General features: G+C 42.3%; 1 protein-coding gene across 2 annotated transcripts in view; it reads left to right on the forward strand.

Annotated features, from left to right (window-relative positions):
- The first annotated feature begins 12080 nt into the window (after positions 1-12080).
- DCT (dopachrome tautomerase) overlaps positions 12081-21361 on the forward strand; it is a 30544-nt gene continuing 21263 nt past the window's right edge. Inside the window, exons 1-2 of one of the 2 annotated variants that reach the window (XM_032864261.1) lie at positions 12081-12546; positions 20788-21087. In XM_032864261.1, the coding sequence (XP_032720152.1) occupies positions 12252-12546; positions 20788-21087 (595 nt within the window). In that variant the 5' untranslated portion in view covers positions 12081-12251. The remainder of the gene's footprint in view (positions 12547-20787; positions 21088-21361) is intronic. The other variant, XM_032864262.1, reaches the window with a different exon arrangement.

The raw sequence follows: 21361 nt of genomic DNA on the forward strand, positions 1-21361 counted from the left end.
TAAAGTTAATGTTTACTTTACGGTAGTTGTAGACTCTTACGCAGTTGTAAGAAAAGACAAAAAGATCCCGTGTGTCCCTCTCTCTTCATGTATCTTCCATGTGCCTCTTCACGGTACCATCTTTCAGAACTATAATACAGAGCACACGTTCTGGAGAATTTAATACTAGAAAAGGGAAGAGAAACAGCTTTGACTTCTCATCAAACTTCGAACATAGCGGTCACCTCTCCTTTTCTTAGCGGGATTCTGCAACATTGGCACTTCCTCTTACACTGTCTAATAAAGGCCTCCCTCGAGATAGGTTTTTCTTTACATCTTAAAATATTTAAACATCAGGCTGTGGGGACTCTGGAGAGAATAACTTCACCTGTGAACATTAAGTCTGTTTGTAGGAAGAAGGCTGACAGGGGGAATATTCCTGAAGGAGATCATTCAGCTGTGCCGAGTCTCAAAGGAGCCCTGACTGAGGCAGGAGAAAGGAATGCACTCTCCAGCTACAAACAATTATGGCGGCGCACCCAAGGGGGCTGCTCCTTCCTTTGTGAGGACAGGCACAGCCATACTCGGAAACTCTAAAGAGTTCAGTTCAGGGGAAATATCTTGGAGAGGAAGAAGGAAAGTGTTTTTAAGAGGAGCCGAAGTCACCTCCCAATTCAGAAGGAGATAAAGGAGTTCTTGGGGTCTTTTCAAAGGCAAGTCAGTCAGGAAGCCACCCGGAGGTTTACTTGGAGTTTATCCTTAAAGGTGCAGTGCTTCCTTGTTCTTCTACATAAATTCCTTTAATAAATAAATAAGTAAATAATATAATTAATAATAAATTATAAATTAAATAATTAATAATAAATAAATAAATAAATAATTGAGCACTTGCTACCTATCCACTCCTCGATGTTGAGTTGGCAGAGAGGTGAGAATTTTTTTTTTTAAAAGATTTTATTTATTTGATAGAGAGAGAGGAAGAGAGAATGCCCACAAGTGAGAGGAGGAGCAGAGAAGCAGATCACGCTGCTGAGTGCAGAGCCTGAAGCAAGACTCAATCCCAGGACTCTGGGATCATGACCTGAACCTAAGGCAGACGCCTAACTGCTTAACCTACTGAGCCACCCAGGTGTCCCAGAGAGATGGGAATTAAGAATGACTTTTAAACATGAGATGCTTAGAAAAAGATGACGGGAAAAAAAGCGTCCCTATTAGGAAATAGATTTCTCATATTTTACTCGTCCTGAGTGCCTGTTGTCAGGAAAGAGCACTGCACTGTGAATCAGGAGACCAAGGCTTTGGGGCTGACTAGATGGGTGGGCCTTGGTTTTCTCAATCGAGAGCCTGGTCTAAATGATTTTTAAACTTCTTGTCCAGATCTATAATTTGTGCAGTGATATAGTTCAGAGACTATGGGTGGCCCTAACTGTGGACTCAAAGGAGCACCTGGTAACTTCCTGGCACAGGCTAACCTTCAGAGAAGTAGACTCCCCTCCACACCATTTGGAATTTTCCATGAGATTAAGCAGAGTTCAATGTATCACTAAAACTACCCTAAGGTTTAGAGGATGGTGTCTCCCTGACTTCTCTGCAGTGTCTCCTCCCCACCCATGTGACCCACACCATCTCTCCTTCTACACCCAGCAGTCTGAGAATGTGGTGAGTGTGACCTCCTTTCGAAAAGACAAAGAGCTTCGATGCCCTGGTTTACAACTTACCATCTGTTATGGGCTGAATTGTGTCTGCACCTCCCACCCCGTCACCAAATTTATATGTTAAAGTCCTAACCCCAGTACCTCAGAATACAACCCTGTTTGGGAATAGCGCCATTGTAGATCTAAGTAGAGGTAAGACGAGTCCTACTAGACTAGGGTGGCCCCCAAACCAATATACTCCTGTCGTTATAAGAAGGAGAGATTTGGGTATATATGGGCTCACGAGGGGAAGGCCATGTGAAGACTGGAGTTGTGTTACCACAAGCCAAGGAACCCACCAGAAACCAGGAGAGAGTCCTGGAATGGATCCTTCACTACTGTTTTCAGAGGGAGGCTGGCCCGGCTCCAACTTCCAGCCTCCAGAACTAGGAGAGAATCAATGCCTGTTGTCCCAGCCACTCAGTCTGTAGTACTTTGTGTGAAAGCAGTCAGTCCTGGAGGAGGCCGTTGGTTTGAACCGGCTCTAAAGGGTTGGTAGTCTGTGTAAGCAAACCAAACCCTAAGCCAGAGTGAACTCTGGGTAAAGGTTAGGAACAACCAATCACAGACAGCCAAGGGGGCTTTCTCAAAGAATGCAACCACAGAAGCTATAGCCAATCAAATAATTTCCTGGCTTTGTTTCTCCATTTTCTGTGGAAAAGACTTGCCCCTACCTCCTGCTGGGGGAGGGCTCCTAATCACTTCTGGATTGGGGTTTCCGATTTGAATGGATGTTTACTCAACTCTTAAAATTTTTAAATGCTTCAGTTTATCTTTCAGTTCCTCACGACAGCCATAGCAAACTAATACACCATCTGTGCAGTCTTGGGCAACTCACACACATTCTGTGAGCTCAAGTTTTCTCAGTGGAAATTAAAGACAGGGAAGGTGTTTATTTAAAAAAAAAATTTTTTTTTAACTCTTCACCCTCCATGTTTCCCAGTCCCCTATGCATGAACTTTGCTTGTTCAAGTACAATTTTATATTTGCTTGGGTCTTCAGTGAGGACAAACATGTTTCCATTGAGAAGAGGGCGCACCCCTCCATCTTTTCTGCGTCTTCTGCTGAGTTCTGACCTGGCCTTTGAACCACCCTGCTCAAGAAGGAATCCATTTCCACAGCATAAATTCAGTAGCTTTTGTGACTGTACAAATATTACTTTATTATAAGCTTCTTCTATAACAAAAGCTAGACCAAAGCCTCCATGAAATTATCTTGTTTTGTCCGTTTTTCTCCTTCTACTAGAACACTTTTCAGAAATGAAAAATTCATAACAGGGAAATTTACATTCGGCAGGCAGCTGTCTGCCATGATTTGTAAGAACATATTTCTTTTATATGGCTTATGAAATGAAATAGAAGTTTAGAGTTATTCTTTTAGGCTGTGCATGTGTGTGTGTGCGCGCCTGTGCACCTGGCTTATTAAAAAGTAACTGAATTAGAGCAGCTGAGATGAAATGAGAAGGAGTCATTTTTTCAAAGAGAATATCAGACATTCACCATGGTTAGATGCCTTTTTTTTTTTAAAAAAAGATTTTATTTATCCATTTGACAGACAGAGATCACAAGTAGGCAGAGAGGCAGGCAGAGAGAGAGAGAGGAGGAAGCAGGCTCCCTGCAGAGCAGAGAGCAAGATGTGGGGCTTGATCCCAGGACCCTGGGATCATGACCTGAGCCGAAGGCAGAGGCTTTAACCCACTGAGCCACCCAGGCGCCCCTGGTTAGATGCTTTTTGACAACAGTTATAAAATAATGAGCTTCGTATAAGGCACCAGATTCAGATCAAGTCATTTTTGAAGATTTATTTTATTTTTCTATTTTTAATGATTGCCTTCATTTTTGTCAGCTCTTAAAATGAATAAAAATGGTTTCAAATCTGATTTATCCATAGTCTCTGTGGTTTACTTAAGCTTTGTTCGCCCATGTCTTTGTTATAACTGATAGAGATTCCTAAGTTCCCAATAGTATACCTATAAACATATCATTTAATTAATCTTGCAGAGTCTAAGAAAGAACAGTTCCAGGGTGCCTGGCTGGCTCAAAGGAGTGTGTGGCTCTTGATTTCTGGGCCATGAGTTTGAGCCCCGGGTTAGGTTTAGGTGTAGAGATTATTTAAATAAATACAACTTAATAAAAGAGAATAGTTCCTTTCGTTTCTAGATAGTAACATTGCATTATGCATGAGAATATTTTCCATGTGCCAAAGTTAGAAGCACTGATTTAGTTCCCAGAAGGAAGCATATAGAAAGTACTTATAATTAGGTTCTTGGATCAGGTGTGTGTATGTGCATAGGTATGAATGTGTTTGCGTACAGGTGTGCATGCATATGTGTGGATTAATTTTTTTTAAAGATTTTATTTATTTATTTGACAGACAGAGATCATAGGTAGGCAGAGAGGCGGGCAGAGAGAGAGAGAAAGAGAGAGAAGCAGGCTCCCTGATGAGCAAAGAGCCCAATGCGGGGCTCGATCCCAGGACCCTGAGATCATGACCTGAGCTGAACACAGAGGCTTAACCCGCTAAGCCACCCAGGTACCCCATATGTGTGGATTAATTAATAAATCTTGGGATAAAGATTCATGGAGGAGGATTTTTCAGTATCCTAGTGGAATTCCCTCCCCTCCTTCTTGGTTGTCTGTTGAAATAGAAGCATTATGGGTTACTGATTAAGAAGGTAATGGCTCTCCAAACAAATAAAAAATGACATAAAGGGTCAGACTAATGATTTGCCAGTACAGGAATCTAAAATGCTGACCGTAGTGTCACTGGATTCTTTTATGGAAATAATAATAATAACAATTATAGTCTCACTTTGCTGAGTACCTACATGTGCTAAGTTCTGCTAGGCAATTAATATTTGGTTCCATATTTAACCCTTAGAATTAAACTTTGTGGATATTATCATCTTGGACTGTTGGATGGGAAAGCTGGAGCTAACAGAAGGTAACTGCTTTGTCCAAGGTCATCGAACTAGGAAGCGGCAGGGTCAAGATCAATAAAACCAATCTGAGTTGTGCCAAAGCCATAGTTTACTAAACTAGTAGAAAAAGTTTCTCTGCATAATGTCATCCTCACAAATCTCATTCTAAATATTTTTTAAGAAGATTTTATTTATCAGAGAGAGAGAGCAAAAGCAGGAGAAGGAACAGAGGCAGAGGGAGAAGCAGGCTCCCAACTGAGCAAGGAGCCTGAAGCGGGACTTGATCCCATGACCCTGGGATCATGACCTGAGCCAAAGGCAAATACTTAACCAACTGAGCCATGCAGGCTTCCCTCATTCTAAATTTTTTAACTTAAAATTTTAAAAGTATGATTAAAAAAAAAATAAGTACTATATATGCATGGTTCAAAATTAAAAATGTATGAAGAGTATAAAACAAAAATAAGTCTCCTTTCCCATCCATTTACACCCAGCTAGATTGACACAGCCTCTCTCTTTCTCCCTCTCCCTCCCCCAACGCCTTCCCATGTAAATGCCAGCACAGTGAATTCATAGTTCTGTACCTTACGTTTTTCACTTGACAACACATTCTGGTAATCCTTCTAGACCCCAAACAGTTCTAGCCACACCTTTATAAACTCTGGTGGATCTCTTAGTATTAAAGTTCTGAAGAGTTTACATTTTCAGCCTGTCTGATTTCTTGCAAACTTGTAAATGATACTTGCTTGGATTGATCAGAAGTGGGCAGAAAGGGGAGGGATTCCTTTCTTTCCACACATCCAAATTTTGAAGGAGGAGTAGCTAGATGACCTACCCAAGTGAGTCATTAAATTGTAAGGGTACACATAAAAAAAATTTTAAATTGAAAACCTGTTCCCTGGGTAGAGGATAGAAAACAAAAGGATAAAATAAGAACTGGAAGGCAGCAAAGAGCTGAGGTGAATATAAAGATGAGTGATGCAAAATTTGAAATTTTTAAAAAAATGTGTTTGATGTATAAACACAACCCTAACGCCAGACTATCCCAAAATGCATGCAGGAGGGAAGGGCTGCCTCCGACCAACGGAAATACCAGAAACCACACAGCACATTCCTAACCCTTTAATTCCTCTGAAGAACAATTTACACCACCAAGAAAAGAAAAGCTCTTAGATGTAGAAAGCAAAATCCTTATCAGGACTGATGCCCAGTACTTAGAAAACAATTTGGACCCAGGGGGAAAAAATAATCTCTTTTCCCCATGATGTGGCAGCAGAGAATAGATCAAAAAACATCAGGCAGAGGAGTCCAGCAGGGACTAGAAATGGGGAAGATTTTCACATTCAGAGACACGGAGGAAAGAGAAGGCAACTCACTGACAGGCAGAAGAAAGATGTAAATGATTTTTTCTGTATTAACCTTAGCAACAGCTCTAAAAAATTTACTGCTCCATTAGATTGTTTATTAGACTTTGAGCCATGTTTTCTTCCTTTCAATGTCGGGAAGCCCAGGCTGGCATCCTACCTGCAAGGTTTTGCACGCCCACCCTGTACCATTCACTCACAAACTCCCTCAAGGATCTGATTCCATTCACTCCCAGGAACATGCGCTGAATCCCTCTTCTGTGCAAGAAGGTGCTAGGTGCTGAAATGCAAAATGGAAGTATGCAGAACATTCTCTTTATTAAGATGCATCCCTATACTGTAAAACAAATCCCTTTTTAATAAGGCACTCTCTACTCTCAGATTATTTAGCTCTGTGATACCCAGCCTCTTCTTTACAGGGTTCCAGAACATTCCTTGGAATAGCCCATGATTTTATGGCTTCCGCCAGCCACAAATGGTCTCAATCTGCCCATGAGATATCTCTTCCTGGATTCTGCTCTTCAGTGTCTAGCAAAGACTTTGGCTTTGTAAATAAGGCAATATTTAATTACAGCTATGCTCATGACATGACATCTTTCTAGATTTTCTTGGCTTGGTTCTTAGATGTCTGAGAATTTTTGAATTCTTTTCTAACCCTTGGCTTGCTAACAAACAATGACTTGACTGGGTATTTCTTATCTTTGGACTTATACAGAAGCATATATATATAAAAGCATATATATATATATATATATATATATATATATATATATGATATTTAGAGATTTGAGATAGGCTGGAAAAATGCATAAATTTGCAAAAGGATAAAATAAGAATCCCAGAATCCAGGAACATGTGGGAAAGAAAATATCAAACTAGATAAGTAGTGTGTAAATCTGTTGCTTGACTTGGGGGCTGCGAATTAGCTCTAAGCTTCATAACTGACAAAGGCAAGGAAAGAAATACCATTGTAAGATCCGTGGGGTCTAAAAGTCCAGGCCAAGCTAGTTGCTATGTGGAAGCATAGCTTTCCTGAATATTGAGCCCTGTGAGAAATCTTTCCCCTGGGTCCTCAAAAAATGGCACTGTGAGGTGTATTAGATAACATCAAAAATGCCTCGGAAGTCCCACCTGGTGGTTTCCCATGACACACCTTCCTATTGGCACCTTCCTATATCAAAAGGTAATCCTAACTTAATAGAGACAAAAGTAAACTCATGCTTTGAGCCTGTTATGGGCTGAATCATGTTCCCTCAAAATTAACATGTTGAAACCCTAATCCTCAGTACAACAGAATGTGACTGTCATATGGACATGGGGGCATTTCAAGAGGTGAAGTTAAAACAAGGCTGTTAGGGACCTAAGGCAAGCTGACTGGTGTCCTTACAAGAAGAGGAAATTTGGACACATGAGGAGGCATCAGGGCCCGTGTGCACAAAGGAGAGATCATGAGGAGAGGCAGCAAAAGGACAATCATTTGCAAGCCAAGGAGAGATGCTTCAGATGAAACCAACCCTATGGGCACTTTGGGCTTAGACATCCAGCCCTCAAACCTGTGAAAAGTAGATTTCTATATATTGTGCCATTTTGTTATAGCCACCCTAGCAAACTAATACAGACCCCAAAGGAAGTCCAGAGGAAAGAAATAGGGAACAGAGATAGGAGAGGCACTTGACGTTGATGAAGCTTTGTGAAAGCTTTATGAAAGAAGAGGAGGGATTTAAGTGGATTTAACATGCAATAAAATACTTGCTGACCCTCCCTGTATGGATTCTCTGTACAGAACCCCTGTCTTTGAGAGCCGCAGTCTTGGCCATGAGATTTGCATTTGCCAATAGAATGTGAGCAGAAATGAGCAAGGTATACTAGTTTCAAGCAGTGGCCCATTGTTCACTTCTTTATTACAAGTTGAGCAGTGTCGGGAGAGTAAGGAAAAGATGTTTCTTCACCCTGAGTCCTGGGGAGAAGGCAATGTGGAGAGTAACCGGAGCTGATGGGTGGGAGACACTGTTTCACAAGCCAATGAGATTTTGAGGTCTTAATTGCTACCTGACTTAGCTTAAGCTAACAGATACAAAAGTGATGAGTGATGTGGCTGTCAGGCAAAGCTCATGAGCTAATTTTTCAGTCATCTTTACTTAGGTTGTATCAGGAATATTGAATTAACTTACAGGAAACATGCATCATGGAGTCAAATGGCAAACTGAATTTTCCAGAAAAAGACAGTATAGGCTAAAGGGAGGATTTAAAATTAGGGAAGAATTTAAGATTTTCTTCACATGAAGGAAAAATGAAAGGTACTGAGGAAATTTAGTCTGAAGAAGAGGGAAGATAAGGAAGAAAATTCTGTGGAAAATAGAGCATACCCATTTTCTGGGTGTGGTGGGGAAAGTTTCCAAGGGTTTTTGCTGGAAACATCAGTGAAGGAAATTTTCACTATTTATATTTAAATTCAAATTATTCAAATTATATTATATTCAAATTATATTAAATATTAAATGCTTATTAAAAAGGAAGAATTTCCTAACCTTTAGAACTGTTTCTTAAAGGAATCTCCTTATTAGAGGTGCTTAACCAGACGCTGCTAACATCTTATAAGAAATAGGAAGGAATTTGTTGTTGGTGATAATGTGGTGGGGGTCAAATGTGTAGTGTTGGATTGGACCAGTAATTTTCAAACACTTTTAGTAGTGTTAAGGAACCCTTAACATAATAGTGGTATTTAGTAGTCTAAATTTATTTTATATAGCCAAATTAATAACACTTAATTTCTATAGAATCATTTCCTATAATGGTGAGACTCTTCTGATGAACATAAAAAAATGAACTGAGGTTGTTTTCTCACCAACTGTTATCACGTAGCCTCTCTTTGCTTCATACTGTTCTTAGCACTGGGAAAGGCAACATGGTTGTTTCTTGCTCCCCTAAAATTTATGACAGAATAGAAGAGACAGACTTTCAGTAACTAAACCAACAAGCAGGATAATTTTAGACAGTCATAAGTGCTCTGAAGAAAAATAACACAATGTGGTGGAGAGTAGGTGGCTGGGTGTAGACATAGCAGAGTGAGTGGTCTGGAACGACCTCTCTCAGGAGCTAACATTTGAGCTGACCCCCGAGTGACAAGGAGGATTCTGAAGAAGAACATTCCAGGCAGAGGGAATGACAGAAGACTAGCATGGAAATGAATGTGACACGGTTGGGTACTAGAGTGATGGGTGTACTCTGTGATGGCAGAACAAGAGGGAGAAAGAGGTGGGTAAGGCACAGATCATGGAGGACCTTACATGCCAGTTCTGCTCAAACTATCCATGGTGAAGAACTTAAAAAATAATCAGAAAATTTTTTTCAGCCACAGGCCAACATGCAGTCCAGTGGGATTGGTCTGTAGCTTATGCTGCTAGGTCATGTCCATGCAAGTCTGACAACCCCTTAAATAGACTCTTGTTCAGTGAGATGAGTCCATTGATCATGTGCTTAAACATTGTGGCGATGCCATATCACCATGATAGTTTCCAAATGCTGACTCTCAATTTTTCTCCTTATTGTATTTATTTTGATGTAGACCAGGAACACATGGTTATAGATCTGGGGCCCTCACTTCGATTAGCGCATGGAAAGGACCTTGGATTTTACTCTAAGTGCACAGGGAAGCATATACAGGGGAGGTGGGAAAAAGAAGAATCAAAGACCATTAATAAGATTTCAGTGGTTCTCTTCACTAAGAGAAGAAGACTAATGGAGAAGAAAATTGGGTGGAGAGAGCAAAACTTTACTTTGAAATGTTAATCGAGAAATGTCTAAATCTCCAAGTAAGAGGTCAAGTAGGAAGTTGAATATATGCATCAGGGGCTCACGACTGAGGTCAGGGCCAGGGTTGTAATTTGAGAGTCACGATAGCCTGCAATTAAAGCCACAGGCTTGGTGAGTTATTATGAAAGCATTGTTAGGAAAGAAAAGTAATCCTAGGACCTAGGCCTGGGGCTATTATGACATGAGAGTCGTTGACTCTGTCAGTGACATTATCCGAGAACTTTGAATCTAATACTTATGGAACTAGGACATCACAACACATAGAATGGAATCCCAAAGCAGCACAATGTTGGCATAACTGGATCAGTAGGTACACAGGGATTGAATGAATGGGCTCTAAAATTCCCTTCCAACTCTGAGCTATTGCAATTCTGCTATCATTCCAGTTTTACACCCACAACATGGGGTGGGAGGTGAATAATGGTCTCCAAGAAGTCATGTCCATATCTAGAACCTGTGAACGTGATCTTGTTTGATAAGAGGGTCTTTACAGATGTAATTAACTTAAGAATGTCAAGATGAGGACGTTCTGGACTATCCAGGGGGGCTCTGCATCCAATGACCAGTGTTCTTATAGGAGACACACAGAGGAGAGACAGAGACATAGGAGGAGAGGTCATGTCCCTATGGCAGAGATGGGAACGATTCTGCTTCAACCCAGGCAATGGTGGCAGCCACCGGGAACTGGAAGAGGCAAGAAGGTATCTTCCCCAGAGCCTTCAGAGGGAGTGCACCCCTATCAGCACACTGATTTGGCACTTTGGCCTTCGGAATTATGAGAGAAAAGAATTTCTGTTATTTTAAGGCATTCAGCTTATGGTGATTCAGGAAAAGAACATACATCCATCTTTCAGCTGACTCTATTCCAACATTTCCTTTGGAACCCTGCTTTATTTTAACCCTATGGTTCTCAGCAGTGGCTGCACATTAACACGGCTTCGAGAACTTACAACAAATAGAGATTTTGCTTCTCTGGGCTTGGGTCTCAGCTGGCATCAGAGCACAGTCAGAGATGAGAACTGCCATTTAATGAGTCACAACAGATAAATGCCATGGGGATGACACAGATGCGCACCAGGGAGGAACATCTATACGAACGTTTCTTTAACCTTACGAATTTTCTTTGGAACATTCTGTCTTTACGCCCAAATATATTCTTGGAAACTGTCTGGCGCCGCCGGAGCACGTCGGCTGTCTACACAGACACTGATGGCACAAAGTCAGGCCTGTTTCCACCACGAAGGGGTAAAGAGATGCTCTAACAGCAGCCATCACTACCGATCAGGACGCTCCCCTCACTGCCCCCAGAAGCACCGGGGTGGGGAGAGGGGAGAGGAGGCATTGTGTTCTAGACGGAAGCCTGACAACATTTAACTTTAACATGAATCAAAAGATGTCACTTGCAAGGCCTTGCTCCCCATGGTCCCACTGCCTTCCTTACAATCAGACAATTATAATTTTGAATTTCTGGTGACAGGCTACCCTGGGTAATTAAAAAAAAACCAACTACCGCCTAGATGAGCTGAGTAGGAGAATAGTGCATTCTCGTTTGGAGGGAAGAGGGTCCTTAATTGTGGAACAAAGCAATTCCTTGTACGTCAGCCCTAAATAAATGTTTCTTTATTTCTGAAGTTGTGTGACCTCCTGCAGTGGTCTTTCTAGCACGTCAGGGAGCAGTCAGGAGTGAATTGTGGTTAGCAATGCATGCTTGTCTGTAAAGGCCTTTTAGCAACAACGAGGAGCTCACTGCATCCATTGACTCCCTGGGAAGTCTGAGGTCACAAGCTTGGCTGGGGCACATGAGCCCAGATAATGAAGATGGTTTTGCCCTTTTGAAACAAAGCCAGCAACTGTATGTACTTCATTATGCCCTTTGGGTCATGTGCTAACAATGAGGGTTTCTCTAACACTAATCCCCCTAATGATGGCTTCTCCCAGCCCTTACACAAACCCCACAAGGTCCCGTGGTTTGGCAAGCCAGACAGAATAAAGGCAGCACGGTGTTTGGCTTTTGAACTGAGTTCAAGGCAATTAAAGTTACGGGCTAAGGAGGAAAGGAGGGGTTTAGAAATACCAGTATAATAAGGAGTATGACTGCAGTACCCCGTAAATTATCGCAATTAGGCAAAGCCTGATTTAACTGGGGAAAGATGGTGAGAAGCGCTACCCTCGTTAAATCTGGCTGTGAGAGGCGCTTGGAATGGCATTAAATTTGTTTTAGTTGTTTGAATCACATAAAACAGCCCATGCGTGTGCGAGTACACACGTGCACTCACGTGGGTTCACCAAATTTTTTGCAGGTTTTTTTTTTTTTTTTTAAGGGGAGAGGAATAGAACGCAAAACCAAACAATATCAACTCCCCCACCCCCCAAACCAAAAATCCACTGAACGAGTGTTCAAGAGCTCAGGACTGGAAGAGGAGGAGAAAAGCAGGGCGGAATCGGGGAGTGGAAAGGGAGAGGAGTTCTGCTGACAAAGCCATGAGCCCTCTGGGCTGGGGGATCGTGCTCAGTTGCCTGGGCTGCGCACTCCTGCCTGGAGCCCGCGCGCAGTTCCCCCGGGTCTGCATGACCGTGGACAGCCTGATGAGCAAGGAGTGCTGCCCGTCGCTGGGTCCCGAGCCCGACAACATCTGTGGCTCCCAGGAGGGCCGGGGCCAGTGCATGGAGGTGCAAGCTGACACCAGGCCCTGGAGTGGTCCTTACGTCCTACGCAACCAGGACGACCGAGAAGGCTGGCCGAGGAAGTTCTTCCACCGGACCTGCCGGTGCACAGGTGAGGGAGGCGGGCAGACCCGGCCCTGCCCTGAGCTAGGTGGGGAGGCCCCTGTTGGGAAAGGAGCCACTTCTCAGGACGAGAGGAAACTCTTCAGACTATCAGATGAGGCTTTCCGTGGCCAGCCAAGTTTGGTTTTCACAGGAAGCAAACTGAGTCGGGCTGATGACTTGGTTCTACATTTCGCACCCTCTAGTCCACCAGATGAGTATTACGTGGGCCAAGCCCGGTTATGTGAACTCATGCCAACATGCCATTGGCTTGTTTGTTGGAAGGGGGAAGCTAACGAGCTTCAGAGCAAGTCCTTTCAAGATGATTCCGTGGCCTCCCCTTCTGAAATGGGTTTGCACTTGTAGAAGGGGGATGGGTGGTGCAGGGAGCCTTGGCGTCTCCAAGACAGGCGTCCAAGGCAGGGGTTCTGCTGTCCTAGCCTCAGAGTTTCTTGTGTTTGGAACAGGTCTTGGGCAGAGTACCTCTTGCTAGTTCACGATATGCCTGGGTTGTCACTTTGCCGCAGTCGGAGGGCTGGGGTGGGACAGGGCATCTGGGAACTGTGGAGGGAGGGTCCTGGCAAAACAATGGCTTTTTCTGCTCTTGCCTGGGTTGCATGTGGTCATTTGGATGTTGGCTCCTTGTCCCTCTTTCAGATCTTGGGCTCTCTTATTACTCGTTTCTTTGACATCCCTGCTCCCTTTTTATGCCTTGAGCTCTTCTGAGCCTTCTCAAGTCGTCTTCAGTAGGGCCTGCCTGGGTTCAGCCGCCACGCACAGGGGCCGTAAACCCTCAAATCCTGGCAGGGCATTTGACGCACAGAAAACGCTCGTGGCAACTTTAGCAAAGCCGTTGGCCTCTCTTCTACATACAGCAGCCGGCTGCATGCCAAGTGTTCTTTTTTAAATTATTATTATTAGGGGCGCCTGGGTGGCTCAGTTGTTAAGCATCTGCCTTTGGCTCAGGTCATGATCCCACGGTCCTGGGATTGAGTCCCACATCGGGATCCCCAGTCGGCGGGAGGCCTGCTTCTCCCTCTCCCACCCCCACTGCGTGTGTTCCCTCTCTCACTGTCTCACTCTCTGTCAAATAAATAAATAAATAAAATCTTAAAAAAATTATTATTATTATTTGCTCACGTTCTTATAGGATGCCGGCACATAGAGAATACAGATAATGAGGCTATGTACGGATATAAAAAGGTGAACTTAGGAAATGTACAAAGGACTGCATGTTGATGTAGGGATGGTGTTAGTTACTTTTAACATGCAGAAAATTCTGGCTATATAATCATTTTGCAGTCATGTTAATTCTGTGATTCGAAGGAACTGTTAGTTTTGCATTGGGTAATCATTGTGACAATAGCATACTGAACATATACTATCCATATTTTTCTGAGCTAATTGAGCATTGTCTTCTACAGACATTATTTCTTGGATTCTCCTGGCTTTTGTCTGAGAAGCAGCAGTTTTCATATTACCTATGTGACTGAAACCACACTACACAGTAACTTATTTGTCTATGACTCAAAAATTCTTCTAGAACACTTACTTCCAGGCCAAATCAATGATAGAGTGCTACCACTTACAATGGTTGGGCCTCTCCATTTATGGAGTCCTGAGGCAGACAATATTAACAAATCAGACATAACTCTTAGCTCTTCTTATCATCATCTACTTTATATTTTGACCTGGTTAGCAAGTTTGTTTGTTTGTTTGTTTGTTTTTTTCCTTTTGTTTTTTAAAGGTGAGGATGGAGAGAATAGAGAATGGCCAAATAGAAGGGATAATTATAATCTCCCTTCCCAGAAGGCGCCTATAATATTTCTCCAGAAGTTATAGGAAGTTGGAGTCACAGTGACCTACTTCCTAACATGAAAAGGGATCCCCCCTGCTCAGAGGAGGATAAACACATACCTAGGGCGAAGTGGGTCAGAAAGAGAGTTTGACCTGTATGTCCAGACTGTTAAGGACTTCACATGTCTATAGGCCAGTCCAAGGAGGCAGAGCTTTCTCGGTGCCTATGGTCTCCATTGCCAGCCATTATCAAGTCCATGGCTGCTCCTGAGACCAACTACCAGCCTATGGCTCTCCTCCCGTCCTCTATGATTTGGTCTGTGTAGACTCATTCAGAATCATAGCTCTTTCCATACCAACTCTGGTTGGCTCCACTTATATTGGCTCAATGGTCTTATTCTTTGAGTCTCAGGGCATCAGACCAAGTCATAGTGGCTGAGCTGGAAACCAATTTATTATAAACAGTAATCACCATTCTGTGATGTGTCGTGTGTCCCAAGGCAAGACATACGATGTTCATCAGCTTATTCTCCCCCAAAGAGTGAGTTGCTTGCCTTCCAAGAGTAGCATTTCCTGGTTTGGGAAGCAGTTTTCAGAATTTAAACCTGATCCCAAAACTTAAACCCCAAAGCTCTCCTCTATGTTATCCTCATAATTTTTTTTTTGCAAATAGGGCTCCTGGGATTTTTCTAGGTCACCAAAATTTATTAAGGAAGAGATGTAATGATAACCCTGAGCTTTGTTAATGCAATGGAAGAATAAACAGACATTTATCCATCAATGGACATTAAGATTGTTTCCACATCTTGGCTCTTGGGAATTGTGTTGCCAAAAACACGGGAGGGCTAACATCTCTATGAGATCCTGATTTCATTTTTTTTTTGACAAATATCCAGAAGTGGAATTGCTAGATCATATGGTAGTTCTATTTTTAATTTTTGAGAAAGCTCCATACTGTGTTTTTCCATAGTGGCTGGGCCATTTTGCTTTTCCACCAACAGTGTACAAGGATTCCAATTTCTCCACATTGTAGCCAAGTGGTATATACATCCAACTGAATACTACTCGGCCTTAAAGAAAAGAAGGCAGTCATGTAGTGGGTGACAACATGCATGAATCTGAGGGGCCTTACAGTGAGGAAATGAGTCAGTCACAAAAAGACAAATAGGGCATGGTTCTACTTATATGAGGTATCTAAAATCAAATTCATTGAATCAAAGAGTGGAATGCTAGTTACCTGGGCCCAGGGAGTGAGACAGAGAGAGTTAGTAATCAGTGCACAGAAAGTTTCAGTTAGGCAAGATGAACAAGCTCAAGAGAGTTAATGTTCAACGTGGCACCTAGAGTCAACAATGATGTATTGTACATTTAAAAACGCATGAACACGATAGATCTCATGATAAATGTTCATACCACAATAAAATAAAATACTCCATAGTCTTCACGAACTTGAAGCTGGTAAAAGACATTAGTCTAACAAAGAGAAATAACAAAATCTGGAGGGGAACTCCCCGCCAACACACACACAAATGATGGGCTCAAATCCTCTAGAGAGAACTTCTCTGTTCTCTGTAGGGATAAATTGGAACCCAAAACCCACTGACCTTGATTGTCAGGAGGACCTGAATTTCAGGAGACCTTGGCATTAGCTCTTTGCCTTCTACGGTCTCCCTTGCCAGCTGGCGTTTCTGAGAACATACCAGTTGCAGCTGTGTTTTTGGACTTTAGGAAAACATGCACAGCAAATAGTTTTTGAACAGTTGTTGGAGAGCTTCTTGTTTGTACAAGTGACTAAGTGCCTCCGTTTTTCCAATCTCTGAAATGGGGATAATGATGAAACCGCACTTGTAAAATCTTTTTGAGCTCTGTAGATGAAAGGCTCCCTGTGAGTATAAAGTATTGTTATTAAAATAATAGAATCTCTAATTAAAAGGAATACGCTATTTAGAGCTCCTTGTAAATTCACTAATCAGTGGTCCTTAAGCTTCTTTAGTCTAATAGCCTTCTGAGGTTGAGGTGTTACAGTTCATGTAGGAACGTGTACGGCTTGGCGGTTCTCACTCTCTTTTCTAACCCTAGCCCAGTCCTAAGTGGGTTTACGAATTTGTCTTTTTAAATTTAATTTTTGCCCAAGGACATACTCAATGGTAGATAGATTGGTATCTCCAGATCCTTTAGTTTTCTTTCTCTCCCCATTTTCCAGTAAGAAAATGCCATCTCTGCTAAGAGGCCATCTTGTATTTTTTGGTGCTGCTATTGGTAGGTTGAGGGAATAAATGGACTCAGGTCAAGTTGATGTAGGGAACCACTAGGGAATCTAAATTAGAGAAATAAGCGTTTTGTGTGCTGGGCTTCCATGTTGTTGCACTTTTCTGTTATCTGCAGCATTTTCTTGAATACTTTGGACCATGTTTAGAAGCTCCAAATGTAACAGGGGCTCGAATGCAGAGTTTTTGGAGAGATGCTGGAAAAGTTTTTTTTGTTTTTTTTTTTTTTTGTACATTTCAGGGTCATAGGCGAGCTCACAGGCAGACAATATTTTTTTAATTTTTTGAGCTATAACTGATATATAAGATATAAGATATAAACTAAGATATAAGATATAAACAAATATAAACATATAAAGAAATAAATATATAAGATATAAACTTAGGTATTATCTTAGTTTCAGATGTACAAGTCAGTGACCTGACATTTGTATACACTGCATAGTAAAAGTTCCTACCTAATAGTGTTGGCCATATCCCTTATACTGTCCATTACATCCCCATGACTTATTTTGTAACCTGAAGTTTGTACTTCTTAATCCCCTTCCCCCGTTTTGCCTCCTTCCCCATCCCAATTCTTTCTTCTTAGCCCTTCCATGTTGCTTTTTTGAGGGCAAGTATCGTTTTGTAAAATGAAACATCTTTGGTTAACATAATTGTGAGGCAGCTCTGGTCTTCTGAATCAGAATTAATTGTTTTGCCTTTTGTCTTCTGTGGTGCTTGGTTTATTCCTCTGTTTTCACTTGTCCCCAGAGTTAGAATTGCACTGGTGGTTCATGGCACACAAGTCTGTCATCTCCTGGATGAAGCCATGATGCCTTATATCTACGTATATCTTCTCATACCTGAAGCCTTTTATTCCATTATTCATTGCTTCATTTCTCACCTACCTGATTGACATTTATTTAGCCCTCGTGATGCTAGCCCTTCAGGTACAAAGAGGGGAAAAAACCCGACATGGTTTTTAAGGTGTCCACAGTATAGCAGACGAGGAAGACAGATGAAAACAAATATTTAAAATCCTGCTTCGGGGCACCTGGGTGGTTCAGTGGGTTAAGCCTCTTCCTTCGGCTCAGGTCATGATCTCAGGGTCCTGGGATTGAGTCCCGCATGGGGCTCTCTGCTCAGCAGGGAGCCTACTTCCCCTCACTCTCTGCCTGCCTCCCTGCCTACTTGTGATCTCTCTCTCTGTCAAATAAATAAATAAAATCTTTTAAAAAAAATAAAATCCTGCCTCTAAGTGGTATCTGGTAATAATAACAACACTCAATATAGAATTTATTATGTACCAGACACTGTTCTAAGCACTTAATATGTTAACCTGTTTGTTTTCCGCGTTGACTCTGTGAGGCAAAACTCTGATCCCAATCTGACAGGCTTGAAAAAGTGAAATCCAAACCTACAAGCATGGAAACTTCTCCGAACAAAACAAGTGGGAGCACAGAGAGAGGCACGCGGAGCTTTGACGGCCCTTTAGGCTGTGGGTGCTGATAAATTATCTGTTGAATAAACAAAGGAGGGAGATAATTAGCTATTGATCATTTTGTTTCTAGCAACCAAAAATAATTATGGTAAAGGAAGTGAAGGAATATTCAAACTCATGACATAAGTTACAAATTACTCAACTTCGACAAAATCCGGAGACAAGTTTTATGCATTTACATGTGGAAATGTATTGAATCGATCATTTTAAAACTGGGGTGTGCAATTTCTTAGCATTTGGAAGGAGACCCTCACTCTCTTATTGTAAAGCTGTGGCTCTGTATTCCCCTTCAGTCATCTGGCTCTAGGGAAATGGTGGACATTTGGGTACTTGGTATTGGTTACTTGGATACTGGTATTTGGGTACTCGGTTGCTCAATAAATATTTATAAATAATTTTTATTTAGTAGCTTCCCTCTAATAATCAATGTAGATTTAAATGTTTAACTGAAACTGTTCCAAAACATGTTTCAGCCTTGGGACTAGTAGAATTTTTTCCTTTTAAGTGTTTTTTATTACATTCTCATATGATGTTAAAACATAGAAGACTACAGCTAACTGAGTTATGTGAGGACAGGTAGGATATTTTGAGTCTTTCGAGGAGCATAGAACCCAAATAAATTACCTTAATAAAATTCTTACTCATGATATTTTTAATGACATTTTCTTTAACGATCCCCAAATCCACTGGTTTAATAGAAAAGGAGGCCTGGGCATTTTTCTTTACATGATACAAATGCTAGTCATTTTGTTTCATGTTATTGTAATATTTTCTTTGTAGAAATTCAAATAATCCTCTCTCTCCTGTGGTCATAGTATTTTTTCCTTACCTCTGCTTTGGTATTTACCATTTATCAAAATTATTTACAGGACCAGTTTTCCTCCTAATCCACAAGGATAGGGAGAAAGAGGAAGAAGAATTTTTATGTCTATTGGATTATCTGTCACATGCTTTATATGTTTTTGTTTTTAGTTAATTTTTCAAAAAAATTTCAGATCTATTGAGGTACAACTATGAATAAGAATGTATAATTTTTAAAGTGCATATCGTGGTGACTTGGCTTTATGTTTCTTTTAGTCAGTCAACAGATATTCATTTTGTACCAGGCCAAGCACCAGCCTAGACAGTGGGATAAATGCCTTCCGGATGCCCGTACCTGAGACAAGTAGATAATTACTGCTGGTGTGATGAATCCAGTGGAGGGGTTGTGTAAGGTACCAGGGTGGGGGGAGCTCAGGGCAGGAACATCTGACCCTGACATGTAGAGTCAAGGATGGCCTTGTAGACCACCCATCGTGAGGCTGCGAGCAGGAGTGGTAACCCAGGCAAAGAGGAATTTAAGGAGATGATGAGGGAAAAGTGCTGTGGACTGAAGTGAGAGCTAGTAAAAGGATCTGGGAGGAGAGGGAGGGGGAGGAGGGGAGAGAAGCAGGAGGGGTGGGTAGGAAAGGAAGGGAGGAGCAGGAGGGGAGAAGAGGGAGAGGGAGGAGGAAAGCAGAGTTGGTTTCCCATTTTAATGCTTTAAGTAACCCCTCTAATCCCCTGGGAGATGAGTATTACCGACCCTGTTCGCTTCAACATTTTGCTCTAAAAATATTTAAATGTTTACTCTCTAACTTATCACCACCTAGGGAATGAGGGGCTGGTCATACCAAAAGCAGTAATCAAGGCTAAAAAGGGAAAAGTCCAGGACAAGCTAAAATAATTCCCACTTTAGATGTTAATCAGGAAGGAGCTTATTAGTTCATAGGGCTAGTTCTCCTTCCCTGGGCTGAGAAGGCAGGGACATTTGGGCTGTGGACGGGGGAGCCCTGCAGTGATTTGCACTTCCTGAGACTGTGGCAGCTAATTCACCTTTATGACCTGCCAGCCTCCATCGATTTTTGTCTTAACTCTCTCTCCTTTGTGAAATAAACCAGCTTTTGTATGTCAGATTTCCCCTCAATCCCTGGAAATCAGCCCATTTATTTTGGTTCCACCTTGAGCTTGGCAAATGTACTCTTCCTCTTCTAAGTCAATGAGCCACTCACTCTGTGTGGGCCCTTTGTGTGGGCCAGAGAGAGCAGGGCTCAGCAGCATCGCCATCCCAGATTGCTGGGCAGCCCAGAGGTCGGGGTGTGGGGAGGAAACAGAAACTCATTCTCCCCAGTTCTGAAGACCTAAAGGCCCAGGTCGAGCTGTCAGCGAGGTGGGATTCTCCTGAGGCCTCTCTCCTGCTTCGTTGGCTGCTGTCTTCTCCTTGGTCTTCACATAGTCTTCCCTCCGTAACTACTAGTGTCCAAACTGCCTCTTCTTGGAAGGACACCCATTGGACAGGATTGGGGGTCACTTAATGACCTCATTTTTAACCTCATTTCCTCTTTGAAGACCTTCGCTCCAAATATAGTCATATCGAATCTGACTGGGGGTTAGAACTTCAACCTGCAAATTTTGAAGGGACACGGTCCACCCATGACAGCTTGTGACTCCTTTCATATTGTTTTCTTGCTGGCAATATTTCTAAGGAACTGTAGTACTCCCATCCTTGGAGATTTCAAGAGGAGAGGAAGTGTAGGAAAATGGCTTCCTTCACCTTCCTGCAAACACCTCCCTCCTCTCCTCCTTTCTAGCCCAGACTTCAAATTCAGAAATTTCTTCCAAGCTACATAAACTGACTCTCTCTTCCATCCCCCCCACTTTTTTTTTTCTTTTAAAAATAAACTAGGACATTTTGCTGGCTACAACTGTGGGGGCTGCAAGTTTGGCTGGACCGGCCATGACTGCAGTCAGAGGAAAGCCCCGGTTATTCGGAAAAATCTTCATTCCTTGACGGCTCAGGAGAGGGAGCAGTTCTTGGATGCGTTAGACCTCGCAAAGAACACGACGCACCCTGACTACGTGATCACCACCCAGCACTGGCTCGGCCTGCTGGGGCCCAACGGGACCCAGCCGCAGATCGCCAACTGCAGCATATACGATTTCTTCGTGTGGCTCCATTATTACTCTGTTAGAGATACGCTATTAGGTGGGTTATTTCCCTCAGCTGAGGGTATATTATTATAGTTTGGGGCTGTGGGGGGATGGGTGGGGAAGTAATTTCGGGCAAGTTAATTAACAAGAGAACAACCCCAAGAAGGGTTAGGCTTACGAAAATCAGACGATTATCCAATGCTGCCTGAAGCAAGGAGGGAGAACATTCTACCAGTACGTTGGCTGACATTTGGGAAAATGTTTTCCCCTGGAGTTGGTATGATGGGTTCAAAGTCTAAACTCTCCTCTGTGAAGCTATTAATCTTCAA

The sequence above is a fragment of the Lontra canadensis genome, unplaced genomic scaffold, assembly GCF_010015895.1.
Source record: "Lontra canadensis isolate GAN:19392208 unplaced genomic scaffold, GSC_riverotter_1.0 scaffold26, whole genome shotgun sequence".
Classification (NCBI taxonomy): domain Eukaryota; kingdom Metazoa; phylum Chordata; class Mammalia; order Carnivora; family Mustelidae; genus Lontra; species Lontra canadensis.